At 43.0% G+C, this 24,021-nt stretch overlaps 1 protein-coding gene across 1 annotated transcript in view; it reads left to right on the top strand.

The window, feature by feature from the left end:
* Window positions 1–19,888, top strand: part of LOC144822599 (pleckstrin homology domain-containing family M member 3-like) — a 539,479-nt gene extending 519,591 nt beyond the window's left edge. The window contains exon 8 of the mRNA XM_078680327.1: window positions 18,469–19,888. Within this exon, the coding sequence (XP_078536453.1) occupies window positions 18,469–18,646 (178 nt within the window). The 3' untranslated portion in view covers window positions 18,647–19,888. The remainder of the gene's footprint in view (window positions 1–18,468) is intronic.
* Window positions 19,889–24,021: the final 4,133 nt, after the last annotated feature.

Raw genomic sequence — 24,021 nt, 5'->3', positions numbered from 1 at the left:
CTGGTAATTGAGGATTTATGTATTCTTCTGCGCGTGTCCGAACACTTTATGCAGGAAGTGGACATTGAAAAAATTCCAAAGCCCTATGGCGTGCTGCCTTACTTAAACACAGCCTTGCCTGCACCAATTACCATTCACATGGTAGAATACCACACGCAAAAACCGCGCGCTTTCTGGAATGCGGCAGCCCACAGCCCTTTCTGAACTTTTTTTTTTATAACATTAGAGCTCGGAAGCCCCGCCCCACTTTGTGTGACGTAGGCCCGAGCCCTAAAAACAAGCAAAACAAGCCTATACAGGCAGCTACATCATTTCATAGGCTCACGCACCAAATATGCAAATGCCTGAAAAATGACACCAGTGTTTTTAATTTTTATCTTTACTGATCCGAGCTAGATAGGCAAACAAAAAGGAAGTGGGGAGGAAAAAACGCAGATGTGGGGAAACAACACGGCAGGTGTTACCACGGAGCATGGCGAAGCAACAGGAGGGTGGGAGAAGCACCATAGAGGGCATGTGGAAGAGACACATGTGTCTCGGAGAGGAAGCAACATAGACAGCACGGTTGAAGGAAGCAGCATGGAGCACTGGGCTGGAAATTAACAGAGACCGAGAAACATGGAAGGGTGTGGAAGTGAAAAAACTAGAGAGAGCAACATTGAGTTAACGTTCACGGGGAGCAGCTCAGAGGGCGAAGCTGTATAAAAATAAAGCATACATAAGTGCAGCTTGAATGTCAAAGTTGTGCAAAAATGTAATTTTTATAATATGAAAATAAATATGCTGAGAGGAGCGGGCAAACTCGCTGAATGGTAAAAACACATGCACTCTCAGGGCAGGGAAACACATGCACTCTCAGGGCAGGGAAACACATGCACTCTCAGGGCAGGGAAACATATGCACTCTCAGGGCAGGGAAACATATGCATTCTCACTGAGTGCTTTTAGAAAAAGAAAAAAGTTACAAAAAAGCAGACACTTGTGGATGGATAAAAGGAGCCAACAAGAGAGGTAGTAAACAGGCTATGTTCCATGAGGGAGACAAAGACTAGATGGATGAGCTAAAATAGATAAAACCATTGAAAAAAGCAAGAAAATAAGAGTAACAAAATAAAAAGACAAATGCAAAGCAATTGGCATAGCTGCTTTCCAGGTCAGCTATGAACTTGTTCCCAATAAGTCATTCACAGTCAGACAGCTGTGCTGTCTGGCACGCTTTGGCCTAAAAGGAGTGTTGGTGTCACCTCGACATCAGAGCACACCTACGGGGTCTAAAGCCACTTAACAGAGATCCCTCTGTGGGCTTGTGTGATTGTCATGCTCAATCAGGGAAACAGGGCAGGGGACCACAGTTCTCTGGAGACGTGCAGGGGATTTTGTTTTCCAACAGGCAGCAAGAGTTGAAACACCTACTCACATCCGCCATGAACAAATAGAGATGTCTGTAAATGCTGCGAAATGTAATGTGTGACTGAAATGGAGCAACTTAACAGCATCCACTTCATTGCATTTGTAGCTTCTCCGCAAGTCCAGCACTCGACTAAGTCATAGATTATCATTTAGTCCCCCTCCAATGATGACGTGGCATGCTACATGGATCTCCTCTGGTACTAGAGGTGTCATGAAATTGATCCACTTGTTTGAGAACAATTTCTTTAGTTAGATGACAGACAGTGTCCTCATAAATTCACACTGACCTGTTTCACGGTGCAGAGCATCTGTCTGCTCCGCACAAAGAACAGGTGAGCAGGAATGCGTACACTGTGGTAACTCTCCTCCTCATCGTACCCAACAAGACGGGAACATTGTTGCATCGACCCATTGAAAACCCCAAGTCCATTGATATCTGACCGCTGCAGTGAGGAACTAGACCAACCACTATGACCAACGTTTATATTCTGGGTGTTATAATGAACACAAACCTAGTCCTGGCACCCCAGAGTTCACATCTCTAAAAGGGAACTCCTTCCATTTGGATTTGAGTTTCCCTCAGCGCACTACAACTGTGATGCCTGTAGTACTTGCGTAAATACAGTATGCTGGTAGTGCATAACTGTGCATTATGCAATATCTACCACAGATATTGCCAGGGCATTGAACACATCAGCTATCAGAGATGTTGCTGCATTGAACAGTAAATAAGAATGTTTTTCTCGTCTCTCAGAGCTGTACACGGCAACATAACATTTCGGACCATCTTGTCTGTTACAGAAGAACCTCCTTCTACTAGGACAACGTTGTCAGTATTAATACACAAACACAGCATCCCAAAATTTCAGAACAACCGGTCAGGTGGATAAGCTTTCGCCACCCAGGTGGCCGAGCTTCGGATGCCCTAGTGGTCAGCATACCATGTATAAAAGCTCATTTCTCATTCAGAATGGCGCTAAAAACTAACCTCTTGGTTGTGCCACCTACGTCATCTGAGATACCACTTTTGTCTATGCTTTTAGAATAATCCTCTTATCCGTGTCAATATAGTGACCATTATACTCTATCTTTATAGATTGTGCTTTGATTTATTTCTGTCAGAACAGTCGGTTATGCATATTTCTTCACATTCTAGGAATTATGCTCAGTAGATTGTGTGCCAAAGTGTTCAATTACACACAATAACAACTGTCATAGGAATAAATTGCCCCATTCTGTGCTTAGTTGAGATAGTGCACATTCAAATTATTATTTACTAAGTGTACAGTTCACCTAAGTGTGGTTGTGATGGGAACAAAGACAGAAGTGAAATGAGAAAAGGAAAAGAAAGAGCAAGAATGTAATTATCTCTTTTCCTGCTTTGTGTCTCAAACTGCATGTCTTGTAAAAGAGGATCTTGCACTCTATAACAGAGGCTGTTACAATCGAGCGTGATTGCAGCGTTTGTAAAACACTTTGGTTGATGTAATTCAAGTGTAGGCTCATCAGAAAAAAGCTTTAGATCTCTTGAAAAGCTTATTAATCTACTAACGTCTTATTACAACTCTAATGTTCAGTGGGGCTTGTCAGGTTTTTTGTTGGTTCGTTGCATTGCGGCGTTCTGATTGGTGGAACTGAGTGCTGCACCGTACCTACATCAACCAAAATTCCATCCATGTTCAGTGCACTGGCCATGTTGGAATTTGCCAGTACTACACCCCATTACTGCACTTCCAACCCAGGGCAACAGTTCCAAACACCACCTACAACAACTGCACTACCAACATACCATTGGACTAGTAACACCAACAATGGACTTCCTCTCAACAACACACCCCTGCCACCTCACACATCCATACTCTTATACCACACTACACTACCACCCTCCAACGGCACTCTACCATTCAAGTACTGTTTTCCTTCCACGGCATTGCACTACCAGATCATGGTAGCCACTCTATCAACTCCACCCTAGCATTGCCACTTCCTAGCACCACATTACTACCACTACCATCATTGTATTGCCAATGTAAAATTGAACTGCCACACCCTCTGCCACTTTGCCACCTACCATCACTGGTATTTGACTCTCTACCACTGCACTACTATCAATGTGATACCACCATGCTACCACTCCAACACATTGCACTACCATTGCCAGCACTTAACTTTCACCTCCAGCTACACTTCCCAATTACAATACTACCATGAAAAAACTCAAACAATCCACTCTCACTTCTATTAGTTCAGCTTCACAGCATCACACTACTATTCCCATTGTATGAATACCATTCCTTATGCGTTGCCAGCAATGCGCTACCACCCCACACTACTGCACTTCCACCTTCCAGTCCTGTGGCCTTAACACTATACTACAACCATCACAACTGCATTAATACCACCTATAACAACTATCCATGCCACACTACTCCATTTAAAGTTTGTCAACTTACCATATTATCTACTCTACCAGTGCTCGACCTCTACACTATTGCACTATCATCTCAGAACACTTCCAACCAAAGCAGCTGCAATAACACCCGACTTCAAATTCCTATTAAAGCACTACCACTGAACTGTGTTGTATTACCACCGAGTAATTGTCTGTGGCTGAGAACTATTCAAGCCTTCCACCCATCATGATTTTGTTTTCCTCACTATGATGCCCTAAGTGCAATGGATAAGCCCAGACATGAGTCCCGTGCTCACTGGTTCATAGGACACAAGCTATACTTCACTGAAAAGACCTAATTAATCTAAAACTGGTTGGAGTTGCTTATGTTCTCGTCAAAGGACACCTGGCCTGGCAGGTTGGTTTGGACTCTTTATATTGAAGCAGGACCAAGGTTGATTTGCATATGGCTGGTTTCTGTCTGAGGTAGCGTGGTGGGCCAAAACATGATGGACTGGGATAATTAACAGTGGCTAAGAGTAATTCAACTATTCCACCCATCACTTTTGTTTTTTCTTTGTACTACAATCAATGCACTACCACCATACAAGCCAGTCCTTCACTGCTCTAATACATTCCTTCTATGCTACCACTTCTAAGTATCTCACAGCCCCAGGGAACTGTGGGGCACATGCATCACGCATTTTTGTCTTCGCAAGTCGGCCCATTTACGGACGCAAAAAATGCTTTTCAGATGTAGCAAACCCTATTTTGCGATACGGTAACCAGTTACCGAATTGCAAAATGGGATTTCGATTCGCTATTAGGAAGGGGTATGTTTAGGGCGTCCCTTCCTAATAGTAAATCACATCAGTATGTAGGAATGTTTTATGACCGAAATGCTGTCGCAAAACATTCGCATTTTACCACCTACTTTAAGTAGGTGGTAACCCATTCATAAATGGGAAGGGGTCCCTTACCATTCGTGAATGTTCGTTACAGCGTTTTTTAAGAGCAGGCAGTGGTCCCACGGACCACTTCCTACTCTTAAAAAATGAAAAGAAAACTTTTCATTTTTGTTTTAGAAACAAATTCCGTTTTCCTTAAAGGAAAACGGGCTGCATTTCAAAAATAAAATTGCTTTATTTAAAAGCAATAACAGACATGGTGGTCTGCTGACCCAGCAGGCCACTATCCCTATGATTGCGACCTACATCATTAATATTCATGAGGTAGGTCATTTGCAATCCCCTAGGAAACGCAAAAAGTGCAAGGATTCGCAATTAGGAAATCGCAATATGGTTTCTTCATGCATCTGGCCCCATATTTTGTGTTACCTATAACAAAAGAAAATTCTTATGTATTTCAAACACAACAGGCTCCGGCACACAGAATTTGTTTTCTGTTATATCTTACATTTCATTTTTAGGGGAAATAGTTTTTCAGGTTCCAAAATCTGAAATTGTATTTGCTTCCAGATGAGCAGCCCGAATGTACCTATCCATCTTTTTGGTTCTCAACATATTCCAACTGCTTTGTTTTTTCGGGAAATTGTTGACATTATTTAAAATAAGACGAAAATATTTTTGATTTGGTAGTTTAGTTCTGTTGATGGTGATCATTTCTGCTAAACTGCTGTGTATTCCTTACATGCCTTCATTTTATGTTTCTACCTGTCTTCCAGTTCTCCCTCTATATTATTTCGTAAATTGACTGCACATAGGTGCCATATTTCGTTTCGAGCTTTGTGAATACTTATACTCAATTATGTGAATTGCCTCTGGGACTACTTTCAGAAGAGGCTATAAATGTAGATAATAGGAGAAGGGTTTCAGAATCAGGATCAAAAGGAATTATTACCTCTCATCATTTACTTTAAAAAAGGATGTAAATGTCGTTTTCCATTAAAGGTACTATTGCTAAGACTGCGGCCATAGTGGAGCTCGGAATACAAATGAGATTTGATGCCTGTTTAAGAGACGTACTTTATGTGTGCAGTTTTAATAAAAGATATTTCTGGCCTATTTTTGCATATAGTACCTAACTGGAGAGGTTAATAAGCTCGTTCCACATAGGTTACCCTCAGAGGGAGGCTGAATCGTTAATTTCTTTGTTTTGTGTTCTTATATTTATACATTTTGTGATTACATATGTAATCACACCCTCATGTAATCACAAAATGCATAAATAGAAAAATACATACATTAAATTATTTTAAAATATTTTATTGATTTCAGCATATTAGGAAATTTCTTACATTCACATAATTTTATCAACCGCAGAATGTGCAGTGGGAGTGGATTCATCGAAAGGTAAGAGTAGCTGCGTATCGTCGGCATATGATATTGGAATAAACCCATATTTTCTTAGAACATTGGCCAAGGGAGACACATAGATGTTGAATAAAGTAGGACTCAAGCAAGAGCCCTGTGGAACTCCCTTGGGTGCCGAACGATATGGGCCTAGGTTAACCGTCTGAGATCGACCAGATAAAAAGCTTGACATCCACTGAAAGGTGGAGTCTCTTAGTCCAATTTCCCTTAACCTTCTGAGCAATATTTGATGGGAAAGCGTATTGAACGCGGCGGATAGGTCCAATAGCACCAGAATCATAGAGTGGCCCTTATCTAGAGTCATTCTGATGTTATCCGTGACTACTAGCAGGGCTGATTCGGTGCTATATTTGGGCTAAAGCCTGACTGAGAGGAGTCTAGACAGCCTGAGAAGTTCGACGTGGTTCGAGAGATGTTTGTTGACGTATCTCTCTATTAATTTACTCAGAAATGGTAAGAGCGAAATGGGATGAAGATTGGTCAGATCAGTCAGAGGGGCCTTAGTGTTCTTGCAAATCGGCATTATCTGTGCAGCTTTCTATTCCGATCAAACAAAACCTTCCTTTATTGACAAATTAAGAAGATGTTCAATCAATAGAGATAGTTGAGGGATTAGGGTACTGGCTATTCTATCAGGAATCCGATCGCAAGGCGAGCCAGACTGCACTTGATGCATTAGGACCTCTATGTCTGCTGTGGTTAGTGGGGGAAAATTTTCGAGCAGCATGGAAGAAATTGATTCTGAAATTTCTGTGGTCACAAGCATCTGAGGTGGGTTTCCCGAAGAGACAATTTTTTCATAAATTAATTCTATTTTTTGTGACAAATGTTATACAATATCATTGCATAATGTTTGCAAAGGTGCTTCAACATTCTCACAGGCCTTAGGTTTATAAATGACTGAAGAATGTTGTATAAAACCTTCGGAGCATTACTAGCCAGTATGATTTGAGTGGAAATGTGTTTTTTTTCGTGCAGTCTTAATGCTACTATGGTAACTTCACAAAGAAGTTAAAAACTGAGTTTTGTCACTTTCCTTATGGGTAACACGCCATTTCCTCTCGTATTTCCTACACAGTTTCTTTTGTATATGCAACTGGGGGAAAACCAGGCAGCTTGCGGGCATGTCGAGAGAGTGGGAGAACATTTCAGAGGTGCAAGGTGGTCAGTGGTCCGGGTTAATGCCAGATTGTAGTTGGTTAAGGCTTCTACTAAATTGTCTGAGGGTTTATTTCGTGGTACTTCCAGCGAGGCTTGAAAATTCTCTGGAGAGACCTTTTTCCATTGCCTACAAGTCGTAAAGCTATCCGAATGTTGACCCCTATGTTCTTCTTTATGGCTCTTAATGGAAAATTCAATTAAAGCATGGTCGGTCCATGTTAGTTGTTATTGTGACTCACACCATACATTGGGGGAGTTAGACAAAATAATGTCTAGCGTATGGCCAGCCATATGGGTGAGACCTTCATTCTGGTTATTTAGGCCTAAGAGTGCAAGGTTATTCAGAAAGGCTAGTGACTCCACATTGGTGGTACATTCACTATGAATGTTAAAATCGCCTAGTAGTAGGAAATTATTACTTGCAAGTACATGAGTAGCTATTAATTCAATAAGTAAAAGTGAAAAATTTGCTAAAGGACCTGGCGGGCGATAAACTAAGGCCCCCTTCCAACTGACTTGGGGCGACAGATCAATTCGAAAAATAAGAACCTCCATCTTTATACTACAACACTCATCCAAAACAGAAACATTAATGCTGTCTTTATGAGCGATAGCAATCCCTCCCCCCATCTTAATTGGTCTGTCTAACCTAATAAGCTTATAGCCTTCCGGTATAGAAAGAGTGACAGAGGGTGTGGAGTAGGGCTTTAGCCAAGTTTCAGTTAAAAACCCAAGCTCAGGCTGTATAGAGGAAAGTAAGTCTCAAATTTCAATTGAATGTCTAGGCAAAGAGCGAACATTACATACCATGTTTTTCCATGTCCTCTGGCTTCCATTTATGGAATACATACCACATGGAAAGGGGCATGCTTTGTGCAGGGAGGAACCTTATTTAATAGAGAATAATCTGAAGTTACACAGGTCGGCCCTGCTTCGTCAGCATTACTCTGATACTGACATAGTCGACACGGAAAATGACCTTCAACTAGTGGCAGGAGATCATGTTGGCTGTGGAAAATGTTATTGATTCAAAGATCAAGCAGCTCTTGTCTAGTGTATTGTTTGGTCTTACTTGCAATGCCCAGGTCTGGGGTGGCTTGACCAGGGGTCCTGGCTTCTGGCACTGTCCTGGCGCGGACGGGCGCAGACGGGCTTGCCTTTAGCGCGCCTTCGGCATGCCACTGGCGCGTCTACTGTGCGTCGCTTGTGGCATTCAGTTTAAATAGAGGTGCTTGGGCACTAGAGCACCAACCTCCTCGCACCGGAAGGGAGTATGAATGTACAAAATTCAAAGTTTAGGAACCTCCCTCCACTACAAACGAGCAGCGCGTGCGGTAGACTGGGGGAGTCGAATGCAGGTCAGAGAAGGTGAGCAGCAATGATATTTTAAAAAGTCAATATTAGCAACACGAGATTTGTAAAAATGTTCAAAATAGAGCATAGAATCCAACAGTCACCGTTTTCAAGTAATCGTGCGTCCGCCTTTATTTTTACTATAAATTATTACGTAAAATCTTAGGGCCTAATTATGACTACGGTGGCCTAATGGACAGCCACAGCCACGGTGGCAGTGCAGGAACCACCGCACTGGCAGTCCGACCACTGTATTATGATTTTGGCAGTCGGACTGCCATACGACAGCTGCCACCAGCAGGGATCTGCCATCCCAGGCAATCTTGCAGCATTCAGAGGCCTGCAATATGCTGCTGGTGCTGCTGCGGCACCGCCAAGCATATTACGAGTTTCCTCACCACCACAGTTTTCATGGCGCTGAGCTCACCATAAAAAGGGTGGGAATGAGGAAAATAAGGGGGCCCTCAGGGCCTCTGTTGCCTCTGGGCGAGGGGATGCATGCAGAGGGGCACGTGTTCCGCCGCCATGTCTGTATACATCACCAATTCCATTGTGGTGCATTTCTAAGGCTCACCACCTGGGACCACCACAGCGCTGCCCGCCAGACCAGGGGAAAACTCCTAATCTGGCGGGCAGTCGGCGAACGAGTTTGACAGTGTGGGAGCGGGGCACTGGTGTGGCAGCCCGCTTCCACACTGCTACACTCGTATTCAGGCCCTTAAACAGGCTGCTTCCACATGTCGGTGACCTCCTCCATGAGGATCAGTCAGGCTTTATCCATACCTGTAGCACAGTGCAGAATATTCTACAACTGATGCTCGTTTTACAATCACGTTGATTACTGACAACACTAAGGCTCTAGTAATTGCAGAGGATATTGAGAAAGCCTTCGAATCCTTTTGTTTGGCTTGTCTCTACCTCACAATGGAAAGCATGGGGTTATCCAGGAGGTTTCTTGCCTGGAACCACTGTTGTGCATGAACCTGTTCGCTTGTGTGAGGACTGGTCCCACTATTACAGCACTGTGTCTCTTAGATAGAGGTGCACAAAGGGGCTGGCCCCTCTTGCCATTGCTATTCACTTGGCAATGGAGCCGTTCCCCTTACTCCGCATTCATCTTCATTACCACTCGCAACAGACTTTTGTCTCACTCCCTATATCTCATTATATGCCGACGATCTCCTCCCCTATATGCGAGAATAACACTGCAATGTGGAGAGCGCGATCGGAACCCTGGAACGTTTTGCTGCCTGCTCATATCTCTGAGTTAATACATTCCCAATTTGCGTCCTGATTTCTTGGGCCCCTCCCCCTGATATTGGACGGCTATTACATTACAGTACCGCAGAGTCCACTTATACCACACTGAGACTGAATTAATAGAGGGTAACATTAGGAAGGTGTTGGCTTCAATGCACTAAACCGTACATTTTTAGGTCTCCCTGCCAATATCTTGCAGGGGTAGGGTTACCTTGTGCAAAATAATATTTCCCCCCTACCTACCCCTCCCGTCTTCTCTATTACTTTACTACTCTTCCGGTTCGCCTCACTAAATCCCTCTTTGACAAGATGAATAGCCTACTGACTAAGCTCATTTGCAGTGCGGAACGTTAGCGGTCCCAGACATGGAGCTCTACTATCTTGCCACCCAATTGAAATGGGCGCCTACTGGTGGGACAGGCATTGGTGTGGAATGACTGACGGGTTGAGATTTATTCCAACCCATGCTATCCTATTTGCCTTACTAAGCCCACCACGCCAGTTGAAGCGACCATGAGCCGAGGCCCCTGAGATTCCGACCCTTAGGATTGCACAGACCTGGGCACTCTAGCGCACAAGGACTAAACTTCCATATGCAGAGGATTTGCCTTTGACAACTTTACTGTACTTGCTGCACCAGGGTAACTGGACCGGCCTGCATGACTGGGAACGGAGGGGCATGGCTTCCCTGGCCGACTACTGAATGAATCAACAGCTGTAGAGTTTTCAAGACCTGATAGACGAATAAGCCCTACCTCCTTGACATTTTCTCTTTTCAGGTGCAGTAGCAGCAGCTCTTCAAGCGTAGGGCAAAGAGATACTGGAACCCATTGAAAATAATTGTTTGAAGGACATCATACAACATCTTGACTGGTGCGAGCGATCACCCTCCTTTACAGATCCCTTCTTTAACAATCCAAATGTGAGCTCTCCCCCGCCCCTTCGCGAGCAATGCACTGTAAATGGCTGTAAAGCTTACGGATGCTGGTCTAGAAGAGGTGTGGCCCAGCGGCTACAGCAGCTGACTTCGGAGTTCGGGGCTCGCGGTACAATCGCCAGTGGCAGCTCAGCTCTACAGTATGTGACTCTGGGCAATAGCTTACTTAATCTCCCTGACGGCCCCCTGTGCCTTGAAACCTTAAGAAATTATATGTTCGCGCTTTACAAATATGGATTACATTACATTGCATTACTGTCCTAACCAACACCCCTCACATTGCTCGCAATGCCCGCTTTAATCTCATTCAGTATTATTACCTACACAGAGTATATCTGACCATTAGCCGCATTAGCAAAATATTCCAGGAGTGCGAGCTTTTTGCCCTGATGTCAATTAGTGGGGCAGACTTTTACCAGATGCTATGGACTTCTAATTACGATCAGTTACACAGCTAGGTAACATTACGCTGCTAGCTGCATGTTTTGCACTAACTGGAACTGTGTTTAATGCTCCGAGAGAGTGTTAAGCCTTAGTCTGCTATTTAATACTGTGACCTTGAGTGTGTTTTTAAATATAAAATTTACTGTGATTTTAACTTCATCCTCGCACTGAAAGGAGCTGTGTTCAATTCTCCGGCAGGCCTTTAATTAGCAGACGGGAGAGTCTTAGGTCAGCGCTCGAGACTGCTAATGCTCGCACGCTCTCTCTGTCTTTAAAAAGGGCTGATGATGCGTCCGCACAGCAGACGTGCGCAGCGGGCACGTGCTGGCATTCCTAAGGCGCGCCTAAGACAAGCCCATCTGCGCCAGACCAGGCTCAAGGGCCAGAACCCCTGCTGGTTTGGCCAGGGAAAATCACGTTTATACTGCGGATCAGCTCAACTCCTACACAGGAGAGCTAAGAAGTAAGTGCCTACACACAGTGTCACCGGATAGCTTCAGTGAGCACTGTCGCACCTGTCATTTTAAATTCTGCCCCATGTTTGAAACACCTTTAGTCCCCCTTACCATGGAGGCTATTAAAATGTTTTTACTGAACTGCCGTTCATTGTCTAAACACTCATTGGAAATCTACCTTCTACTATAAGAAGAGAGCCCTGATGTTCTCTTCCTAACAGAGACTTGGTTGAATGAAGATGCTGCCCCTATTATTGTCCAAGCCCTCCCCCCAGGCTATGTGATTCAGAGGCTGGATCGAGATACAGGGAGAGGAGGTGGACTAGCCATAAATTATAAGAATACATTTAATTGCCGCTTAACTATAAACCCTCTACCAGATTGCGAAACCATCTACTTTACCTTAGGTATCTCTCACGTCAGGACCTTCTCAGGGATTTTAGTATACCGGCCTCCACGCCCTTTAGGTAATTTTTGTATGGAGCTTCCAGATACTGTAGCAAATTTAGCTAGCTCCCTCCCCAAATTTTTTATCTTCATTTTGAAGACATTTTAATTCCACCTAGACTGGAACTAGTAGAGGGACTGGAGACGCTTCGATTGGCACAATTAGTTGAAGGTCCCACTCACTGTAAAGGCCATTTACTGGACCCTATTTTTTTCAAATATTCCCAACCTTTTGGTTAAGGACCCTATTTTAGTGCCCTGCACGGACCATTATCTAATTCAATTTTTTTGGACAGCACAGGTGGTATCACTCCGGCTGAGAAAACCAGCAAACAGTCGAAACTGCCTACAAAATCCTGGGTGACTATCGTGGAAGACTCCGTTCCCAATTTTGAAACTAACCCAGTCACCGTGAATGAGGATTTAGTTAGTTGGTTAGAGTCGTCACTTGATACCATTCTACCATGACAGAGCAGGATCCAACCAAAATGCCTGGTATACGCCTAAACTTTGGGAGTTTAGACAATCCAGCAAAAAGCTGGAAAGAACCTGGAGAAAATATTCCTCTGTAATTAATAAAATAAAATATAGAGAGGCTATAAAGATCTATAAATCGGAACTAAAGGCTGCCAAAGCTCTCTATTATGAGGAAAAAATCACTTTGGCTGCAAATAGTCCACACAAAATGTTCCAGATCGCAAAGTCTCTACTAACCTACAATGCGCCTCCCATTACCTTTGTAGAAATCCCTTATTACAGCAATCGAATTGCAGAATTATTTTCTGATAAAATACAAACTATTTATAACTCTTTTCCCCTGGTGACGGCTCCACAAACCCTATTGCCACCTGACGAGACAGCCCAAGATGAAGACTATCTGTTGGAGGTCATCCCACCCCCAAGTTTGACCTCCCTCCAAGCTCTTTCCTAGAGACTAAATCTAGTTCTGTGCTCTAGCTCAGTTCCACACAGTGCTGTTTGGTAATCTCAGCGCCAGGATACCCGTTGGGTGACAGCCGTGCTATATAAGAATCTCCTTACATTACATTACTTCTTAGTCAGCTCAAGTCGGGAGCACCGTCAGACGCTGCTCCCCTAACATTTTAAACTTAATTGCTGAAACTGTATCTCTGGTTATTCTAAACGTGATGAATGCTTTGTTGGCAACGGGAATAGTACCCCCTCGATGGAAACAAGCTATGATTAGAGCACTCTTAAAATGACCTAACCTTGATCCTGGCGTGCTGGCCAACTATCGCCCTATCACCAGCACTTAAATCAGACTCTCTCTTCGTTGAAAACAACAATCGTCTTCACTCCTCACAGACTGGGCTCAGACCACAGCAAGGCACAGAAACAGCACTCCTGACAGTTGTGGAAGAATTAAGGAAAATATTGGATTGTGCTGCGCTGATTCTGTTAGATCTCAGCGCAGCCTTCGACACGATGAACCACCATTTGTTAGTCCAAAGACTTAGGAAGTCAGGAGTGTCTGGAACAGTGCTAAAATGGCTACAGTACTTTTAGAAGATAGATCTTAAGTTGTTTTTGAAGAGGAAATCACCTCTAAGTGAATGCCCCTTAGATGTGGGGTCCCTCAGGGATCTTCCCCGCCCAATTTAATGTCTATATGAGTTCCCTGGCAAAAGTAGTTACACCTTTTGGCATTCAGATCATCACCTACGCTGATGATACCCAGTTGGTGGTTTCACTTAATCAACAGGACTAGCCTTATGCCTTGAAAAGGTGTCGAGTTGGATGGACAACTCCTATCTAAAATTGAATGGAGCTAAGACCGAGCTGATGCTCTTGGGTAACTCCATCTTGCTGAGTATAGGATCCCTCTGGCCTAGCTGTCTTGGGACACCACCCTCCCCAAAGGAGAAAATCAAGAGTCTGGGTGTATGGCTAGACCTTAAGCAGGATTTTGAAGAGCAAGCATGTAAGGTGGCAGCCTATTGCTTTGGGATCTTAAGAATGTTAAGAAAGATTCTTTCCCTGCTACCTTTCTCGGCTAGAAGACTGCTGGTTCAAGCATTGATTCTATCACACCTGGATTATGCTAATGCTCTATATCTGGGAGCCCCACTCACCACCATCAAAAAATTGCAGATAGTGCAAAATTGTGCGGCACGTCTGTTTACGAATACATCCAAGCGCCTTTCAGCCAAGCCTGCGCTTGCATCACTTCACTGGCTGCCCATTCAAGAGAGTGTCCAGTTTAAGGCTAATAGTATCATGCACAAAGCTCTCTCAGGTGGAGGCCCTCCCACTATCAGAGCCATTATTCAACCTTATCGCTCCAAGAGGTATTTAAGGTCAGATAAGAAACATCTGGCGGTAGTCCCAAAATTAAGAAAAACATGAAGCGGAGGACGTCGCTTCTTGTACAATGCTGCAAAACTGTGGAATCTTTTGCCTATTGGTATCCGCCTGGAACCAAATTACTTGACCTTTCGAAAGCAACTTAAAATGTATCTGTTTCATTAACACAGCTGGAAGTTGAAGCTGCCGGCTACTAGCGCTGGGATGCCCCCAGGTAGCCATGCGCTCTAGAAATGCCTCTTCACTCACTCACCTTATACTGGCCCACAGTTATATGCCTCATTAATGCTGCAACTGGCGAAAACCTACATGGGAACTAGGCTGTCTGTTTGCTCAGGTTGTTCCTTAAACCCAGCTCCAAAGCAAGCAATTACCACTAAATTTGCTTATCTTGCTCTCTCCCTGGCCTGCACTGCTTTCTCCATGTTTTGGAAGTCCTCCACTGGTCGTCCCATACAGGGTTGGAGATGTGAACTCTACAAGTGGTCTGAATGTGAAGACACCCTCTTGAAGCTTGATGCTCAAAGGTGCCAGCGCAGGCCAGACTACACAGAGGCCTAGGACCAGATAATGCAGAACTACCCACTCATAGATGATGCTGGTTGACTGCTTTCCACATCAAGCAAAGAATCCTTGAACGATGAATGAGTGGTTGGACCCCTTAGGCAGTGCCCTGCCCCCCGCAATTTGCCGTGCTCTGATACATCATTCCTGTAACGGAGGAGCACTGACATTTCCTCGCAATCCCAGCCCCAAACCACCCCCCAACCTCATTTCTCCTGCACTCTTTGGATGTGTCCTATTAGCTCACTTTGGCACCGCAGTGGTTGTTTCCTTGTTCTTTTCCCTGCAGCACAAGTGCAAACTATTTCAAAACCTTAATTAAATGTGTTACTAAAAAAAAAAACTGTGGGTCCATGGCGCAACCCTGGAGGGGTCAAGGGTGGAAGAAATAGTGAGGTGAGTAGAGAGAAGAGGGAGCAGTGTCTGCTGTGTCCAGGTCTCATATGTTCTGGTGCAGTGTTTTGAGTTATCTTCTGCTTTTAATTCATTGTCTTTGTCAGGTTGTGTAAAATCGAGTTTCCTTGGCCTGGGCTTTCTCAGCATTTATCATTACTCTCCTCCTTTCTATTCGTAAGGCTTCTGCTTCACATTGTGCCCATCTTTTCACCACAGACCTACACATATATTTTGTGGGTGCCTTCACTGATTTCCACTGCATTACCAAATGGTTGGCTATTAGTGATGCCAATCCCATGAACTTGGTAGTGTTTTTAGTTTACTGAGATCTAGGCATTAAACTTGGCAGATACTGTTCCACTTTGAGGAGACTTGGCCTCCCAGTAGCCTCATTTATGATATTGCTTATTTTAGTCCAATACTCCCTCATCTCTGGGTAACATCTGACCTACATCTAGGTAAGCTAATGGGAGATTGTATATCGTACGTAGTTTGCTAGGGGGAAATCGGTCCCATGTAAGATGTTGACCTATAACAGTTTGAACCTGGCGTTCATGGTCCATTAGACTTTATTTGAGTCCAGTTAGTGTTTTCCGGAACTCTGGCAGGATTCTGGGACTTTTTGTCTCTGAGGGGAGTCCAGTCCAGTTTGGTCTCCATTAGGTGCGCTTTATATAGTGATATAATCAGTCGCTTGCCACCTCCTATTGAAGTAACTCCAATACTGTAAATAGTTTTGGCTTACCTTCCTGTCTTTCTAGTAAATTGCATCAGAGCATATGTGATTTTGGCCTATGTCAGGAACTGGACTCCAGGCAAACCATTGTGATGGAATAAGTCCTCCAGAAAGTCTCTCTTCACCTTATTTTCTCTGAATTTAGTTAATCCTACTTAGTCCCATATTTATAAGATATGTTAATTTCCAGCATCTCTCAGTCCCAGGAGACTCAGAATTGGAATTGCAGGTGTGTGTATAGCTGATTTGCCTTCTTTCATACATTGCTTCCACCCGTACCTGCCACCTCTAAATGGACCAGAGTGTCCTTCTTTCCAACGCTCCCTGTGGTATCTGGTTCAGTGTAATCTTTGTGTCTTGTGCTTCAGGTGCTGTACACCATTTTGAGATCCACTGTAGTTGAGGTGCACAGTAATAGAGCTCAAAATCAAGAACTCCTAGTCCACCCTCAATTGCTGGGAATATCGTTTTTTTAGTGCTACCCTACAGCTCCCCTCCTTCCATATATGATCTGTGAGCATCCCACTGAGTTCTGTGGACACGCGGGCTGTCAAGAATACCAGCAAATTCACAAGAAATATGATAATCTAGGAAACATCACCATTTTTGTAGTCCATCATTGATAATGGGAGACACGTGCAGAATTTTAGGTTAGTCTTAAGGCTGAAATCACCTTAGCTAAGTTGCCATCTACCACCGCATGCTTTGTTCTAGAAATTTGTTCCATTAGATACCTAAATATTGTCTATTCCTATCTTATTTGACCATGGCGTCTTGGCATAGTTTCTCTAATTTCACCTCAGTGTATCAGGAAGATGCAATATTTCCCACAGTTCACTCTTAAGTGCAAGGCCCATTCATGTCCCACTAGTTCCAACACAAAATGTCCAATGCTTGTGCTGACATCTCAGGTATATCAAGAGGCTGTCCACCTACAGTGATATTATGTGTTGTATCCCCTGTAACTCTATTCCTCAATCTGTCCCCATGTTGTGTACTCAGCATGCAAATGGTTTAGCTGCTGTTTCACATATCGGGGTGACAGGGGGCATCCCTGTCTTGTGCCCCTGCTAATTATTCAGGATTCTGACATTTACATCTGGTACGCACTGATTGGATGATTTCTTTAGGGTGTGATTTACCCATGGATCTGAAATTATTATTGGGTGTGGCCTTTGAGATGGCTCTAGCTTTTGCGCCAGTCTATTTTTTTTAAATCATATATAAAATACATACATAGAGGGACTTTTGGTCAGCGGACTTCAGCAATTGGTCAGTTAAATTGTCATTCATATTTTGCCTTCCTCCTCTACAGCAAATCGCTTAACGAAATGGGTCAGCCCCCTTTACCCACTGGCTCCCTTCACTTTGAGTGAGTGCACAAAGCATGTGCACATCTTTCATATCCGCCTAGAAATAGTGTTCTTTTTCCTCACGATAAGTCTGGTCCGAAGCTTGGTTTTCATTGTATTTTAGCATCAACTTTAAATGCCAGCTATTGATTTTTGTCTTCACTTTGGGTGCCCAGTTAGATGGTGATTTATATTCCATATGCGTCTTATAAAATGTTCAAGTGACATTGCAAATACCTGCAATTTCAGTTCTTGGTTAAGTGGTGGTTTATTCTCATTTCCTACACAAATAATAGGAAAAAATGTATGGCGCAACTGAAAGGCTTCTTATTTTTAAAACAAACTTCAATAGTAAATCAGGGTTTTGTTTATTTAATTATTTTTGCAAGCATATGATGGTTATGTTTAAGTGGTCACATATTTTCTTCTCTTTTTTATTTGTGTGGCATATGCCAACACCATTCTGCCAAGGCCAGACCAATTGTTATGCCTATGCTTGTTTTCTGTTTATTGGAGGGATGAGGGCTCAAGTTCCATTTTAAGACTGGAAATGTAATGTGCTGTTGTAAACCCAGAAGCCATTGGTCCTTTTCGAAATTAGGGATTCAAAACCCTCATTCTTCACCGATGACCCTCAACCAGTCTATTGGTGAACATTCTCAAAATCTGGAATATAGGCATGGCAAAATTAAACATCCCTCAAAGTTTAAATTCTCTAGAATTTCCTTCTAATTTCAGACCTCTGCTGAAGTGGGTGGTTGTATGGGTGTTCTCTCTCGAAGTTGATGGCCAAGTACTTCACGGCGTTGTGTAGCTTCACCAGTTCGCTGTCACATTAGTTGTGTAACAGTACAGATAAACTTTGCCTGCTTTTTATGACTTTCTCAACTTTTTCATTTTGTAGATGTGAATGTTGTGGAGCTGTCTTTCACGCCGAGTGCAAGTCGAAGACCGTCCCTTGCCCGAAGTGCGTTCGACGGGAGCTGCAGAAGAAGCAGAAGTCCTTCTGGAAGCGGCTGGACATGGACGAAAGCTTTGAGGAGGCGTGCAGCATGTTTGAGCTGCCTTACCACAACACCTGACTTTGGGTCCTCCTCCCAATCACCTGCTTCTTGAAAGCTCCCAGCTCTTCACTTTTCCACCGACTGCTTCTTAGTTAGTGGGCTAAGCTGAGATCTTAGTTGGGAAAATAATCCAGTCGGTTACACTGGAGTCTGACCTGCCTTCTCTTTCCTTTCGGACAGGGAAGCCTGGGTGGCTTCCCTTGAGGGCCAGCTGAGTTATACTTGGCAGTGGACATCAGCGACCACTGCCCGCCCATGAAAAATGTGTCTCAGTTGCACTGCTTCCATTCCCTGTGGCCCGCGTTTCCAGTCCATATTACTTTGGTTGACCACAGAAACTTCGCTGTAGAAGACATTTGCCTTTTTTTGCACCATCAGCAATCCCTCAACAACTTATTTATGTAACTTATCTATTCTTAGTGTGCTCCAGAGCAGCATTTACAGAAACCACTACGAGAAGGCATGCCTCCCAGACGCATTATGTAGCATTGTACCGTACGGCTTCCTCCTCTTTCTAATATAAAGTTTTAAGAGCAGCACTTTACTTGTACAAGACTGTGCACCTTCCTCCCCTGTTCTCCGCCATAGCTTTTGAGGAACGATCCTTGAAATGTGCAAACTCGTGACAAAGTGATTTTTAGTTCATTGCCTGACGTTTGTCATCTGACGGTCGGCATTGGGGTTCAGGGAGTGACTAAAGGGCGAGGGCCCTGTTTCTTAAGATATTTAATGGAAGTAGTAGTGCCTAATAGTGCTTTGCTAATTTCTTTCTTGAGTGTGAACACAGGCGAACTCGGAGAATGTGGGCGAGAAATATCCTGGTATAACCATTTTCAGTGGATAAATAGAGAGAGACACGTACCAATATTTGCCTACCATAATAAAAAAACTTTTTTTTGTCCTCAGGCACTTTCAATATTTTTCAGACTAATAGATGAGCAAATAAGATCATGTCTTCTCCCATGGCCAATGGAAAGGCATTGACATATTCATCAAATGTTTCCAGCCACAGTTTAAAACCATCCGAAACTCCTCCGCGCATGTCCCACCTCACAGAAGTTATAGTGCTGTACAACAGACAGAATAGGACTTTGGCCCAAATTCTGCTTCATTTCCATAGTACGTCGGCTACAAAAGCATATCTCCACTCAATGTAAGATCTCCATTAATATTTTTATTTAAAAAAAAAAAAACATTGTATTGCGCTAATAAGTGAGGTAGCTCACCCTCATAAATGTGGATGGTTCCTCCATCTCAAAAGACAAATGTATCTTGGTAGTATCATTTCCCCTTTGCGAAATATACTCAAGGAGCATTTCGCTGATTGACATGTCTTTCTGTGGAAAACGTGCCTGCGCATGAACGTCACTCATCTGATGCAGGGGTGTGCCATTTGCCCTGTGCAACGAGTAGTCTTGGGTCACTAGTCAACAAGCCCCTGCAGAAACACCTCAGTGACTGGCAGTAGCTGGAGAGAGAAAACCGTCCCACTGTGGAGAGGGAGGCTGAGAGATGTTCCCACACTGCAGGCAGTGAGTGCACAGGATGCCGGAGGGAAACAAATATGAAGACGCGACTGTTGTACATATAGCAAATATAACTTTTGGCTTAGGTTTGTGCTTGTTCTTGAAAACCTCTGCTCTAGAAATGGAATGTTTACAGAGTCGACACATGCACCATATAATTTACTATGTATTTGTGGAATAGGCGAACACATCAAATTGCAATGCACCAGTGGTGTGTCATTTCGTTCAAATTGCTTGGTATTGGATTTTATAATTATGAAGGGATTTCCGAGGCTGGAAACCTAAAAATACAAGTGCCCATTATACTATTTAAATAATTTGAAAATTCTGCATTTTAGACATTCATTGGCAGCCTTTCGCGTAATCACTGATGTGATTTTACTCCCTCAACACTTAAAACTGACTGAGATGGCTTCAGTAATCATTTGAAGCATGGTCTGATACATGTGCAAAATGACAGTTTTATACATGAGTTTTTCATCTAATGACTTCTCATTATTATTTGTGTGTTCGTATATATATATATATATATATATATATATATATATATATATATATATATATATATATTGCGAAAATACATATTGGCATCATGTCACCAATTTTATTTCTAATCACAATAGTTTACCAATTCATTATAATTCTGAAAACGAGTAATTAGCTAAACCATGGACTGGCCCTCATTCTGCTTACATTCTCATTAGACCTCGTTTAGGGCGGCATTGACCTCCTTTCTTGTAAATTTTATTTACTTCCTATCCTGGCTTCAGAACTCCTGAATCATGAATTCGTGGCAATTGAAACCTCTTATTTAATGCGAAAGAAAATGGATTTTCTGTATTTCATTTGCATATTTCAGGAAAACACCTTTCCTATGATCACATCTGGCTTCTGCTGTTTATAGGAATTGTGCCGTATAATTCGAAGTGACATTTAGGGATTTTCTTGTGTAGACATAATTTCTAGATATGTCCGGTATAGGACCTGTTGTCACATATTGTGCCGATGTGGGCCAGTCTCTTTATTTCATGCAACTTTTTTATCTAAAAACATACATTTTCTTTTGCTAATCTTTTACATTGCATCTCCTCACAATTCTCAATAAAGCCACTCTTTAATGTGACATCATCTTACCGCGAATCGTAACGTGAGGTCCCATCAGGAAGACAACTTTTCTAATCACTGTTGAAAATCAGTGGAAGACCTTGGAAACTGTTCATATTTGTAAATGATGAGACTGTAAGAAATAAATGGAGACAAACTGATTACAAATATCAAAAGAAACAAATACATTACACAATGGAAACAAAACATATTGATAGCAAGATGGATAACAGACAAAAAACAAACTAAAACTAAAAAAAAATCCCAGTACTAAATTTAAGTAGCCTAGGGCTCAACTTTATATAACTACTAAAATAAGTATTTTCATTAACAAAATAATATTTTATGTAACAAATCTGGACATGCAGATTACCTGGTGTCCATATTGAGAAAAATTTCAATCTGATAATACACTGTAAAGCCACATACTGTTTGTCCATTTCTTCTGGAAGACTGCCATTCTGAAAGGGTAGAGCTAGGGTTAAAAAAAATGTGCAAATATCCGAGAGATTCCGAGTTAAGTGGCGAGTGTGAGGTAAGAAGAGATTACCTCCATCAACCTGTTTCGGACATTTGGATCTCTAGCCCTGCATTAGGCGAGGAAGGTATCCAGGATAGAAATTGTGCTCCTTTTCACTTTAACATTACTTATAAGGCAGGGTTTGAATAACGTAGGTATACAAAGAGCGGATCCAGGAAAGATTTGCAGGATAGCCACCGAAGATATAAATGACCACATTTAAATTAATGAAAATGTATCATGTGTGTATCCTAAAAATGTAGCTGGACTGTGCCCCTCGAGGACCAAGTTAAAACAATCTTTCGGGAAGGGCATTAGAAACGGGCAATCCACTTACACTAGATATAGTACACTGCTGGTGAAATGTGTCCCTTTGGGGTAAAAAACAGCTATGCACTGTGCTAAATCAAAAAGACAAGATCCATTGGAATTGAAAAAGGTTCTGGATTTCCTCTGACCAGATACCTCAGATCTGTTGGAGACACAGCTGCGTAAAAACTCTTCCCACGCGTGTGGAGGTACAATCCTTGCTCTGTTAGAGATTCAATGTGGTAACCTTGAAATGCTCAACTCTACTTTGGCATTTAACGTTCTGATTTAAGAGAGTGGATTAATGGGTGCTAGGATATAAAATAAGAAAAGGAAGATATTTCAATACTATACATTGCAAATTACAGTCTGCTGATGCCTGTGGAAGTAGTTGTGATACCTGTGTAGATGCTCAAGTATCTGGCATTCACCACTTGAGTTTGACTGAATAAAAACCTATACAAAAATGAGCTCTGTCTTCTTTTGATACTGTGTTTTTTACATGACCAAGTAAACATGCACAGTAATGCCATGCTTCTCTGCGGTGCACCTAGAGACCAGAGGTCACAAAAGACAAACATGTATAGGAAAAAGAAATACTCCAAATGCCCCACAGTGTAGCGTTCCTGTTGAATGTATGGGTACAAGATTGGGGTCTTGTACGTAAGATCTGAACCTTGAGTTCAACTAATTGTTAGGATAAAAACGCTGTTCTCCAGTGATTTGCTGAGCATTACCTCTACATATTTGTTCCTAGACGTCGATGCAGTGACCCCCCCAGTTGCATAATTTCATATCAGTTTTATAAATCTTTTCAATAAGGGCATGACTTTAACGGTTAACAGGGAGGTTATGAGATTGGTCCTCAGTGGTGTAGCTAGGGAGGGGCGGGGGGCTGGTCCACACCGGGCGGCTTGAGTTTTGGGAGCGGCGGCCGTCTCGGGCAGCTACAGCCCCCACCCCACTTCTCAATGCGTTTTTTCGACGAGGGGGTTCCAAATGAAGAACATATTCACCAGCACCCTGCTCTTCACTGTGCCTGACCCGGACACCACCACTGACGCCCATAGGGCTAGCTACGGCACTGTTGGTCCTGGTTTATCAGGAGCGGAGATAATCTGCCTCTCTCTAAAACAGCGCACCCGCCGCATCACAGGTCACATGCAGGAAGATAACGGTTTCCCAGGGAATAGAGAGGTATGGGGAGAGAGAGAGAAGCAGGTGAGTATTGATGCTACAGTGGTTCAGAACATCTCAGGAATTTACTACGATTGGCTAACCCTTTGAGTCTCAATAGCAAAATAAAACACACATTAGAAACAGACGTATAAGAACTATTAAATACTGGAAAGCCCAAACACTCTTTTGTGCCTACCTGGGTTGAACAACTCTGGAACAACCCACTCGGCTATCCGGATACTGCCAGAGAACTGTAAGGGTAGGAAGCATCGATCCAGCATGTCTGCGGTTTTGGAGGTTTCGGTAAGCGAGCAAAAAGCAATGGAGGAATGCCAACTGGTGAGTGTTACCAGACTGGACGGATCAGAGGCAAGAGGAAAACTTTTAGGTCCCTACTTTAAATGGAGATAATCCCTCCACAATTATCTCCCTTTAAAGCAATGACCTAAACATTTTTTCTTCTTTCTAATCCCTACAGTCCTGTGATACTCTCCAGTTGGGATTCCTCCATTGCTTTTTGCTCACTTACTGAATCGTCCAAAACCGAAGACTGCTGGATCAATGCTTCCTACCCTTTCAGTTCTGTGTTTGTATCCTGTTAGCTGAAGGGCTTGTTACAGAGTTTCCCCAACTCGACCCCCGGGAGGCACCATAGTGTGTTTGGGCTTTGCGGTAATTAATGGTTCTTATAGATCTGTTTCTAATGTGTTGATTGTTTTTGCTATAGAACCCCAGATACAGTCAGAGAACTGAAA

The sequence above is a fragment of the Lissotriton helveticus genome, chromosome 3_1 (genome assembly GCF_964261635.1).
Source record: "Lissotriton helveticus chromosome 3_1, aLisHel1.1, whole genome shotgun sequence".
Taxonomy (NCBI): domain Eukaryota; kingdom Metazoa; phylum Chordata; class Amphibia; order Caudata; family Salamandridae; genus Lissotriton; species Lissotriton helveticus.
The sequence above is the reverse complement of the archived record's forward strand: the minus strand, read 5'-3'. Positions and strand labels throughout refer to the sequence as shown.